At 47.9% G+C, this 12,185-nt stretch overlaps 1 protein-coding gene and 1 long non-coding RNA gene across 4 annotated transcripts in view; one reads left to right on the top strand and one right to left on the bottom strand.

Moving 5' to 3' along the window:
* Positions 1-312: 312 nt before the first annotated feature.
* Positions 313-9,448, bottom strand: BOLA3 (bolA family member 3). 3 transcript variants are annotated; one of them, XM_002757625.7, is made up of 4 exons: positions 9,364-9,448; positions 6,423-6,543; positions 3,550-3,638; positions 313-548 (listed from the first exon to the last, which is right to left on the bottom strand). In XM_002757625.7, exons 1-4 carry the CDS (start codon positions 9,415-9,417, stop codon positions 483-485), a joined length of 330 nt encoding a protein of 109 aa, XP_002757671.1. In that variant the 5' UTR covers positions 9,418-9,448; the 3' UTR covers positions 313-482. The 3 variants fall into 3 exon arrangements, with proteins under 3 accessions (XP_002757671.1, XP_017819719.1, XP_078205167.1); XM_078349041.1 differs by lacking the exon at positions 313-548 and adding an exon at positions 1,341-3,463; XM_017964230.4 differs by lacking the exon at positions 3,550-3,638.
* A 111-nt stretch (positions 9,449-9,559) lies between these two features.
* Positions 9,560-12,185, top strand: part of LOC128929602 (uncharacterized) — an 8,878-nt gene continuing 6,252 nt past the window's right edge. The window contains exon 1 of the long non-coding RNA XR_008476267.2: positions 9,560-10,059. This is a non-coding gene — a long non-coding RNA (uncharacterized LOC128929602). The remainder of the gene's footprint in view (positions 10,060-12,185) is intronic.

The following is a 12,185-nucleotide window of genomic DNA, read 5'->3' as shown; positions in this document are numbered from 1 at the left end:
GCCTACACAACAAGAGTGAAAATCTGTCTCAAAAAAAAAACAAGTTTAGAGTGGGAAAAAAGAATGATAAAGGAAAAAAAGAAAAGAACAGCAATAGTAAAGGATCTTTTCTTTGTTTTAGTAAGATGAAGAGACCAGAGCAGTTTTGTGGAGGGGAAGAAACAGGAAAACCTCTTCACAAGACAAAAAGCTGGCACTGCATTCTCTCTCTGTAGGACAGCTGTCTAAAGACAAATAAATAAATAAAGACATATTTTATTTGGCCAAAATAAAGGAACCTGAAGCATTACTAATGACCCTTCAAAAGCTTCATTGTTTTTCTTTAATTAACATCTAAATAGATTATACATCTTCTATAATTGTAATATGGAAATATATATGAGCAAAATATATAAATTTTTTGGCGAATGCCTAGGAAAGAATGGGGTCAGTCAAGTTCATCCAAGGTTTTAAGCAGCAGCATTAATGCAGCCAGGGTGTGGTCAGTGTTTGGGGACAGAGGTAAATATCCGCAATCCATGCATCCCTTTGATTTCTTCTTTTAGTGCCTAAATAAGAAAACAGCATCATCAGTTTTTGTATATTTCATGTTGATTACAGTAATTCTCTGAGAGTATTTTTATACAGTTCTATATCTGAAGAAGACTGTGTATGTGCTTTGTTCAAGCAATTTTTCCTTCTTTTGAAAAACAATTTTTTCTTTTTTTAAATCAATAATATCTAACATAAAGATCAAAAAGTATAAAAAAGGTGTACAGGGAAGTCTCCCTCCTACACCTGTCTATCTCCCCAGTTTCCACCCCTGTTCCCAAGAGAACTGTTGTTAGTTTCTTTTGTATCTTTTTTTTTTTCTTTTTTTGAGTCAGAGTCTCACTCTAGTGCCCAGACTGGAGTGCAGGGGCACAATATTGGCTTACTGCAACCTCCGCCTCCTGGGTTCAAACAATCTTCCTGCTTCAGCCTGCCTAGTGGCTGGAACTACAGGCATGTGCCACCATGCCTGGCTAATTTTTTATTTTTTATAGAGACAGGGTCTCACTATGTTGCCCAGGCTGGTCTTGAACTCCTGGACTGTGGCAATCTCCCCATCTTGGCTGCCCTAAGTGCTGGAATTATAAGTGTGAGACATCGTGAAGGCCAGTTTCTTGTGTATATTTTCAGGGATTTAAAAATACATATTCAGCAGGCATATTCAAGCTAATATTCCACCCTATGACCTTTTAAAATGCAAATGGTAAACAATTCAAACACATTACACCAAGCTTGTCCAACCCATGGCCCATGACAGCTTTGAATGTGGCCTAACACCAATTTGTAAACTTTCATAAAACATTTTGAGATTTATTTATTTATTTATTTATTGTTTTAAAGCTCATCAGCTATCATTAATGTTAGTGTATATTATGTGTGGCCCAAGAGAATTCTTCTTCCATTGTGGCCCAAGGAAGCCAAAGGTTTGGACACCCCTGCTCTATACTTTGCTTTTCCCCCAACCGTCTGTCTTGGAGATCTTTCTGTATTAGGCATATATGGGTGTCCTCATTCTTCTTTGCCTCAGCATAGTATCCTATTATATGAATGGATTATAACTTTTCAACCTGTCCCCGAAAGAACTTCTAGTTTATTTCCTGTATTTTATTATTTCAAGCAATAAGCATTCCTTAAAATGAGCTGTTCTTTAAAATCATACCAATTAGCACAAATTCCCCAATGTCACTTCAGAGCAGGAAATAAAGTTTCAAATTATTTACGGGACTTGTTTTAAGGCTATAAATAGTGTCAGAGCCCAAATCTGAAGGAACCATCAGAGTCAAAAAGATATTTGGCCCCTGCAGTGCTGGGAGAAAGAGAGGTTACAGGATCAGAGCAGGGCTTGGACCTCTCAAGTTTATCATCAGTACAGAGGAAGAGATAACGTCCTTTTATACTAGGCCAAATCTGATCATCACAGTGGAGTGGACACTTTTCTTTTCTCATCTGTTTAGTGATCTCCTTCTCTTGGGGAATAGTTCCTTTTCCACTTTATTGTATACTCCTGGTGGAATTAGCAGTTGGTCTGATACTGAAGTCATTATGTGCCTCTGGCCCAGTCTATGATTGGACTAAGGTGACACATGACTCAAATTGGGCCGCTCAGAATCTCCCTTGGGACTTTTGAGAGTGGAGCCTTGTTTCATGGGCCAATATGCTGTGATATCAACTGGAGGTGGCCAGAGCCCATATTTCCCACCAAGGAGAAAAAGCCCATCTTCAGCAGGAGAAAAGGAGACCAACACAGGGAAGGAAGCTGAAAGTACTTCTTCAAAGGATTGCTGTGAGGATTAGTGATAAAGTACATGCTGAGCACAACCACAGTGCCCAACACATAGTAAGAATTCCATAAATGTGACTGCCATCACCATCACTGCCATCTCCAACACTGGGAGGAATCTGCACCAGTCTGGGGTGGGGAAGGGCTGTGATTCCCCCAGTTTGGGGGAATGTCACCTGCACGGTCTTGGGATTAAGGTGTCCTCTGGTCCCCTACATCAACATGTGCCTCTCTTCACACTGTCCTGAGTAGACAACCCAGTCACTCGTCTTTCATTCCCCCTCAAAAGCAGCCTCAGTGTAGGGCAGGCTGTGTCCCCCATACCTAACAAAGGAAGGACACATGGAAGGAGCCCAACCTGTATTTCTTGAGAGTTTGCAGACAGTGAGGAGAGCTGCCTTGTGTTTTCTTATTGGCTTACCCATTAGATTAAATTTTAGTATCTGAAAGGCATTCCATTTTGGAGAACTCGCATCCTGACACTGGAGGTCCAATCTGGGCAAAGGCCCAGACAGAGAGAGAGAGAGACAGGCAGAGGCCGGCTGGGAGGGTGTGTGCAGAGAAGGGCGGGGGAGATGTGTGAATGGCAGTCTAGGACACCCGAACTCGATGCATGACAGGCCACCAAAGAGAGGCTTGTGATCAGTGCTGTGCTTTACAAAAATAACACTAGTTCACAATGGCAATCAAGACCTTCCAGAATGATGCCAAACACACCCAGTGAGGGGACAAGTTCACAGGTACAGGTACAAGGGTCAACGTCGGTATAAATTAAAATCAACATGGATAATATTTAACATGAGACTTAGTCTGGTTCTGTCACGGGGTCTGGGGCAGCTGCACCCATTCTCACTCATGCCACGTATCAACTGACCCACTTGTAAAGCAGTCTCAAAGAGAAGCCAAAAAACCCTCTTTAAATCTACAAAAACATATCTCTTTTAGCATTGTCTATGTTTAGATATAATCATCACCATGTGACAATAACGGTAAACATTGGTAGCATTATACAAGGATATACAAAACCACTATTGGGAGGCTTGTCTTCAATTCTGAATTAAATTCCTTTTTGCCACAATGTAGATGCTCCCAGATTCTATTTTTCTCAGGTCTTGTTTCATGATTGTGGTACTGCATTATTCTTTCCTGCAACTGACAGCAAAAACCACCACGTCTGCTTGGCAGGCCCTTTTGGAGGCTGAAGGCCAGTGGCAAGGGGCACTGTTGCCTCTACTGACCTGATTAACCATCTGGTGTTGCTGGACAGTTCTCTTCTCCTTAAATTCTTCTGATTCAATTTTAATTTCATACATCGCCCCACAACCTCCTAAAATAAACATGATTCAAAAGCATTTCAATTATTAAGTCATGGCAGCCATGGTTCCATATGTCCTTGGAGTACTCTACAATCCAAAGGACTGAATATCATTCAGCACAAAGGAAAGTTGCTAAGACCATTAGGAAAAGATCATGGCTTCCAGTCTGACCACATGCTCCTCTGGACAGGCTGCCACAATACAAAATGCGCTCTTCCTGTGCGAGGCAGCTGCGCTACCCGGGGTTATCACTTGTGGGCAGGAAATAAGGCACAAAGCATGGACAGCCTAGGGAATGTAGAGCATTTCCTCTTACTAGGCCAATAAACACCACGGAAGAAGATGAGGAGGATGGACTTTCAGTGTTCCACCTTCCAAAGGACCAACAATCAGTATTTTTAAAGCGCAAAAGTACAGTAAAATTTGGTTTGAAAACTGTGTTATCCAAAGAAAAGAAAGAAAAGAAATTTTTAAAGTGCAAAAATACAGTAAAATTTGGTTTGAAAACTGTGTTATCCAAAGAAAAGAAAGGACCAGGGGCTCATGCCTGTAATCCTAGCACTTTGGGAGGCCAGGCAGGTGGATCACAAGATTAGGAGTTTGAGACCAGCCTCACCAACATGGTGAAACCCCGTCTCTACTACAACTACAAAAATAGTGGGGCGTGGTGGCAAGTGCCTGTAATCCCAGCTACTTGAGAGGCTAAGGCAGGAGAACTGCTTGAACCCAGGAGGCGGAGGCTGTAGTGAGCCGAGATCGAACCACTGCCCTCCAGCCTGGGCAACAAAGTAAGACCCTGTCTCCAAAAAAAAAAAGAAGCAGGGGAGCTCCAGAGCCGGGACATAGCAACATGTCATGCATTGAGCTGCTTGGGGATGTCTCTGGCACTGCAGAGTCCACAATGCATCATCCTGGGTTTTAGGGGAGAGCTTTTTGGTGAAGCCCTCGAGGCAGAGCTTGGTGAGCCATCCACCCCCTGCCTGAGCTTTGCCTCCACCTGGCTAGAGAGCTAGTGCTGACGACTGACAATAAATGCACAGCTCTAGCATGAAATAACATGGGCAAGAAAATGGCCTCTGCACTATTAACTCGGCCAGGCTGTTGCATGACAGGTGCAATGTACTCAATAGGCTTTGTTCTGCTTCTCTTATAATGTGCTCTAGGAGCCCAAGTTTTGGTCAAACCCAGCTTCTCAGCCTCACCTTCTGCACTCTGTCTAGGACTGCACAGAGCCAGAGCTTGGGGCAAGTTCAGGACCTGGTAACATCAAGGCCTCAGCATTGCCCCGGGACCTCTGCAGAGCCCTCACCTGATGTACCATTCCAGTAGATCTTTTTTTTGTTTTTTTGAGATGGCGTTTCACTCTTGTTGCCTAGGCTGGAGTGCAGTGGTGCGATTGTGGCTCACTGCAACTTCTGCCTCCCACGTTCAAACGATGTTCCTGCCTCAGCTTCCCAAGTAGCTGGGATTACAGGTACTTACCACCACACCTGGCTAAATTTTTTTTGTATTTTTAGTAGAGACAGGTTTTCACCATGTTGGCCAGGCTGGTCTCGAACTCCTGACCTCAGGTGATCCTCCTGCGTCGGTCTCCCAAAGTGCTGGAATTCAGGCATGAGCCACTGGCCCCAGCAGATCTTTTCTTTTTTTTTTTTGAGACAGTGTTACTGTCACCCAGGCTGGCGGGCAGTGGCGCAATCTTGGCTCACTGTAACTTCCGCCTCCTGGGTTCAAGCAATTGTCTTCCCTAAGCCTCCCAAGCAGCTGGGACTATAGGTGCACACCACCACACCCGGTTAATTTTTGTATTTTCAGTAGAGACGGGGTTTCACCATCTTGGCCAGGCTGGTCTTGAACTCCTAACCTTGTGATCCACCTGCCTTGGCCTCCCAAAGTGCTGGGATTACAAGTGTGAGCCACCATGCCCAACCCCCAGCAAATTTTTAGTTTGATTTATTTCCTGTAACTTCCAGAATAAAATCTACTTTCTAAACTTTCTCCCCAATCCTTGGAAATGTTATGTTCTCAGTAAAGTCAGTGAGCCCTTGTGGCAATGCTGAGTGGCAAAGGCTGCCTCTGGGTATGGAGAGATTCAGGCTGATGCCTATCCAGCGGCCCACACCATGTACCATTCTGTGTATGTGCGTGTGTGTGTGTGTATAAAGGGCCTATCTTTCCCATCCTGTGGGTGCAGAAGTTGCTTCTCCACACTGCCAGCCTGAACTTCTAGGTGCCAGTGGCTGCCTGAGAAGGACAGAGCCTGGCTGGGGCTGGTAACTGGGCTTAGGGCAGAGTCTGCCCTGAGTCCTGGTTCTGGTTTCAGTTCTACTATCTCTTCCCTATGAGGAGCTGGGCAGGTCCTTTGGCCTCTCTGGGCTTGTTTCCTCTTGGGGAAAATGAGGCAGTTGCACAAAACCCTTCTGGGGTCTACTCCAGCTCTGACATCCTAGGGTGTCAGCAGAATGGGGGAAAATTAAAGGAAAACCTATTAAAGTCAAATGACAGACTGTGAACCTGAGCTTTGGGATGACTGAGAGGGACTTTGTCTGAGCTGAGCCAAGCTGGCAACCTTGAGTCCTCCCAGCTGTGCCTTGTCCTCAATTTCCCTCTGATGTTTCTGAATCCTGACTGCCATCAACAGGTGGGGGTGGCCGAGCTCCATCTGTCCAGCAGCAACATATCTTGAGAAGCTACTCACCAGCAGTAAGTCCCCTCCTCCAAGCCCCTAGCCCTCTGTCCTTCCAAAGGGCAATATCTTATCAAAGTGCTGTGGGAAGGATGAGAGAAAACCTTACCTGAAATGTCAGTGACTTTGATAGCTGTAGCTTGAGGAAACTTTTCTTTGAGAATTTGGGTCACTCTGAGCTCCCCTTCAGTCTGGGAGGCAAACATCCGATGGACACAGTGAAGTGGAAGCTGCCACAAAACAGAGAGGAGGGTCAGGGCAGAGGGAGATGCTGCTGCCCCCGAGCTGGGCCACTGTGCAGGCCCCTGTCTACCATTCCCCTGTAAGGCAGGCCCCTGAGCCCTCGCCAGCACTGTCACGGGTTAATTCAGAGGGGCTCTGCAGTATTAGGAGTCCATGTAAGCCCTCCAGAACACAGAATAACCTTTTAATGACAGGGAGAGGATGATTTTTTTTTTTTTGAGATGGAGTCTCACTCTGTTGCTGAGGCTGGAGTGCCGTGGCCCAATCTCGGCTCACTGCAACCTCCACCTCCCAGGTTCAAGCGATTCTCCTGCTTCAGCCTCCTGAGTAGCTGGGATTACAGGCACACACCACCACGCCCAGCTAATTTTTGTATTTTTAGTAGAGACCATGTTTCATCATGTTGGTCAGGCTGGCCTTGAACTCCTGACCTTGTAATCCACCCGCCTCTGCCTCCCAAAGTGTTGGGATTACTGGCGTGAGCCACCACGCCCAGCCTAGGATGACTGTTAATAACTCAATTTGACTCCAGAGACAAGAAGTCCCAAACCTAATTCAAGAGATGCTTGATTCCTCATAATGTCATGTGATACTATTATGCTGATAGTTTTATAGGTAAGGAAACTGAGGCACACAGTAATGTACCCAAGGTTGAACTGGTTAAGAAGATGAGAAGCTGGACAGCCTGCCTCAGATCCATCCCACTAGGCCATCTGGCATCCATCGCCCCCGATGGTGAGGCCAAATTCCACACCCCCACTTTAGGCCTGATTAACATGTCTCACTCTCCCCAGTGGGATGTGACCTCACAACCCAATGCTCAATAAGCCAGCTATCCTTCATCATGTGCTCCTTCTCACTGAGGAGCAGCATCAGAATTCTATGAAAGGACCTGAAGAAGGAACAAGGAGGATCTGTAGGTTGTTTACCACTGGCATCAACACCCCTTCCCCAGTGGCTGCCACAGGGAGTCTGTGTTTCCTTTTTTTCTTTTTTTTTCTGAGACAAGAGTTTTGCTCTGTTACCCAGGCTAGAGTGCAGTGGCACAGTCTTGGCTCACTGCAACCTCTGCCTCCTGGGTTCAAGTTATTCTCCTGCCCCAGCCTCCTGAGTAGCTGGGATTACAGGTGCCTGCCACCACGCTCGGCAAATTTTGTATTTTTGGTAAAGATGAGGTTTCACATGTTGGCCAGGCTGGTCTCAAACCCCTAACCTCAGGTGACCCACCCACCTCGACCTCCCAAAGTGCTGGGATTATAGGCGTGAGCTACCGCGCCCAACCCAGGGAGCCTGTTTCTAATGGAACATGTCAACATTTAGGAGTAAAGGAACAGAAAACTGGTTGGCAGTCAGTTGGCTGGGCTGAGCTCATGCTGAAAAGGCAGACTGGGAATGGAGTATAGCAGGTCTTGAATGCCAGGCTAAAGATTGTGGACTGTGTCAGACAGATGATGTGGCTCCAGGTGATGGAACCCAGGCTCATGGTACCAAAGTAACCTGCAGGAAACAGTGCCTTCTGGAGCGAGTCAGGAAGAGGCATTACAATGGAGGAAGTACTGGGTGCTGGTCCCTGACTAGACATGGATGACAGGTGGGAGGACACTAGGGCCATTCATGGATGCTGGTGCTGATGTTCCCACCCCTCTAACCCTCAGTCCTTCCTGATAGCTCAGAGCAAGGTCCTGTGTCACAGAACTCAGAGCAACTCCTTTAAAACGAGCTGTGCACTGGCTCTCTCACCACTGGTCTTACAGACCAGAACTGAGTAGGGCAGCATCCCAGAGCTGACCCCAGGGGAGGCACTTGGTGTTGGATAGATGAATGAATGAGCAGGGGAAGAACTACTCAGTTAGGGACAGTTCTACTACTGGGCCCCAGCAGAGAAGTCTGACAGGCAGTTGAAACACAGGTCAGGAGAAAGGTCCAGGGTGTGATTGTCTGCCTGCTGTATGGAGGGACAGAAACTCAATGTTGAGAGACTGGACAGGATTGCTGGGGGTGAGGGTGGGGTGGAGCTGCTTCTGGGGGCAGAATCTTGGGGGAAAAGGCAAAGAGTAACCAGATGGCAGACAGAATCAGCAGCCACTAAGGGGTGAGAGTGGTCAGTGTTGCAGAATCCTTGGGAGAAGTCTTTCTTTCATCTTTTCAGATCTGTGGTCAGCGGCCTTTAGTGGAATAATCAACTGACAACCCAGATCATCACTGACCAAGCTCAAAGTCACCACAGTGGAAGAACTCTTCATGCACGGGCGAGGCAGGTATAGGTCCAGGGGAGATGGAAAATGAAAAGAAAGAGAAGTGTATGAACTGAAGCAAAGGATGAATCAGAAAGTGGGAGTAATTAGGAGAGCGCGTGGTAAGTGTCCCCAGCTTGGGTTCTGCTCCGGTAGTGTGGGATCTGGATAGGATCAAGGTCAGAGGCCCAGTCGACCTTCCCAAGGCCCCGGCTCCACTGCAGTCCCCTGCACCCACGCCTTGACCTCGGCTATGACTTCTCTCTTCCGCTCCGCAAATCATCTTTTTTTTTCCCTTGTGCCCGCTGTATTATGACTGTTTATGTGTCTGTCCGCCTGACCTCCAAACTCCACCCAGCTCGGGAGCTCCCCCAGAGCGCTCCGGAGCTTGAAATTTCGAATGCCGAACTCGCTGAGTGAATGAATGAATGAATGAATGAATGAGAGAAAGGAAGAGGAGGCCCCCAGTGGCCGGTGCCATGCGCGCCCCTCAAGCCCCGACAGCTGCCGGCCCCACGGTCCCTCCGCAGCTCCCGTCCCGGGGAGAGCAGCCCCGACCCAGCCCGCGCTCACCCCGCGTATCCCGCGGAGCAGAGGCGCTGCCGCAGCTGGGCTCCATGCCGCCATGCCCGGCTGACGCGACCCGCCGCCCGAGGTCACTATATGCCCGAAAGATGCGGAGCGGGAGACCGAGAGCAGCCGCCGTGGGAGAGGCCGCCCCCTGCCGCCCGGAGGCCGCCAGCCTCCCGGGGCCCCGCCCCAGTTCTCAAGGCCCCGCCCCGGAGGCCTCCGGTCGCCTGGCTCGGTCCCCCGAGGCTGCGGGACGCCGGGCCCCACCTCCCCCTCCCCTGGCTGACTCTCCACCCACGATACTGCAGCGCCTGTCGGCCTCGGGACCCCGCCCTCTGCCTGGGCTCGCCCCGCACTCATCCAGCCTCCCCAGGGCCGGTTTCACTGATAGGGTCCCCTTGACCACGTGAAAACCTTTTTCCTCCCCAGCTCAAAAACACTCCAAGGTCTTGGCGCCCGATACGAGACTTCCCTCATCCGAATACCTCTCGTGCCCCTGATGCACTTTTCCATTCCCACTCCCCACGTCGGCAGCCTAGCTTCTAACTGAGAGCTTGGCCTTCGATCCTGGTGTGGGAACTCGTGGAAGGATTTGATTCGCGCCTTAGAAAGATCGCTGTGCTCCTGCGAGGAGGAGGGCGTGTAGGGGCTGCCACTGGAGACACGGTCAGAAGCTCCGAGGCTACCGCGATGGTCCAGGTGAGAACGGAGGGGCCTAAACTAAACCAGTGGAAGGAGGAACTGAGAAGAGTGAACTGAGACACTTGGGAAGTGAACAGAATCGAGCGACTGCATGTTGGGGTGAGGGTGGGGAAGGTATCTGAGATGACTCCTGTTTCTGGCTTGGACAATGACTTGGATGGAGGAGGGTTAGTTGGGGGCTAAGCAGAGTCCTCGAACAGTTTTGAATTTGCCTGAGTTTAAGGTGCCACAGGACACAGCCTAGCAGAGGCCCAGGTTGGAGCCATGGACCACAGACCGTGAGAATGGAACGGAAGCTGACGCCATGTGGGATGGGGTAGAACTGTCAGCAAATTCGCCTCGCCTCTGGAGTCCTCAGACCAGTCAAGGCAGAAATTCAACCAAGCTCCTCCTCTCTCTAGCTGTATTTGTTTGTGCACGTGGTCTGATGGCACCCTGCAGGATTTACCAGCTTTTTGCCAATATTCTGGTCTATGTAATCAATACGTCCCTTCAGCGTTGCACTTGGATGGAGTGGACCTATAGTTGTTCTATACGGATGTTGTCTAAAACATTTATTACAATATTAACTGACTCCTAGGTTCTGGCCTTAAGAATTTCTCCTTTGGATCAATTACTAGCCTGTCTTACATTTTATGCTTCCTTCCTTTAAAATGTTTACAGATGATTTGCTAACTTCTAAGTTTTCTTCATTGAGTCAATGATGCAATTAAAACTGTCAAAAAAATTTTTTTCAAGCAGGATAATAGTGGTGAACCATCCCCTTGCTATTCAAACAGCATGGTTTAGATGAGGCACATCTATTCCCAGTTCTAGGAGTGGAAACAGGACCCAAGTCTGGCTAATCAGAGATTGGCTTAGGATTAGCCACATGATCTGAGCCAAACCAATGAGAGTTAGTATAGGGACTTTTCTGGAACTAAAGAAATGGATCCTGGCCAGGCGTGGTGGCTCACGCCTTTAATTCTAGCACTTAGGGAGGCCGAGGCGGGCGAATCATCTGATTTCAGGAGTTCAAGAGCAGCCTGACCAACACGGAGAAAATCTCAACTAAAAATACAAAATTAGCCAGACGTGGTGGTGCATGCCTGTAATCCCAGCTACTCTGGAAGCTGAGGCAGGAGAATCGCTTGAACCTGGGAGGCAGAGGTTGCAGGAGCCATGATCGCACCATTGCACTCCAGCCTGGGCAACAGACAGCCTTTTGCAACTTTTATTTTAGAATCAGAGGGTATATATGCAGGCTTGTCACAGAGGTATATTGCATGGTGCTGAAGTTTGGAGTATGAATGAATCTGTCCTTCAGGTAATGAGCATAGTACCCAATAGGTAGTTTAAATCCTTGCCCCTTTTCTTCCTTCCTCCCTCTTGTATTCCCCAGTGTCTATAGTTCCCAGACGTTGATCTTTTTCTGGTGTGCTGCTAAGCTGGTAGAAAGGCTGGAGTAGCTGGCAACCATCTTTGCAACCATGCAGGCAGAGCTACTTTGGAAATGAAGCAAGACAAAGAAGAAAACAGATAAAAGGAGACAAATGCTTGCCTTTGTTTGTACAGCTGGAAACCAGCAGTGCTGGAAATGAGCACTAAACCCAGTTTAATTGGGTTTCTCACTTGTAACCAAGTGAGGTTAAACAAAGCTTACAGATTTGTATTGGCAGAATTCTTCTTTTTATTTAAAAATGGTACTTTTGGCCAGGCAAGGTAGCTTATACCTGTAATCCAAGCACTTTGGGAGGCCAAGGCAGGCAAATCACCTGAGTTCAGGAGTTCAGAAATAGCCTGGCTAACATGGTGAAACCCCGTCTCTACTCAAATTACAAACCATTAGCTCGCCTTGGCGGCCTCTCTACCAGCTTTTTGTCTCCAAAAAAAAGGGTACTTTTGCTTATCTCTAATCTTCCATTTCCCCATAATTTGACAACTGCCCACACTGTTACTCTGAGCTACTCTCTGCCCATTTTCCTCCTATCCTGTTTCCCCTAGGCTGTCAGAACCATCTGAAATGAAAACATTTAGGCAGGGCATGGTGGCTCACGCCTGTAATCCCAGCACTTTGGGAGGTCAAGGCAGGTGGATCACCTGAGGTCAGGAGTTTGAGACCAGCCTGGCTACATGGTGAAACA

This window comes from Callithrix jacchus, chromosome 14 (assembly GCF_049354715.1).
Source record: "Callithrix jacchus isolate 240 chromosome 14, calJac240_pri, whole genome shotgun sequence".
Lineage (NCBI taxonomy): Eukaryota > Metazoa > Chordata > Mammalia > Primates > Cebidae > Callithrix > Callithrix jacchus.
Note: the sequence above shows the minus strand (reverse complement) of the source record. Positions and strands in the feature narration are given on the sequence as shown.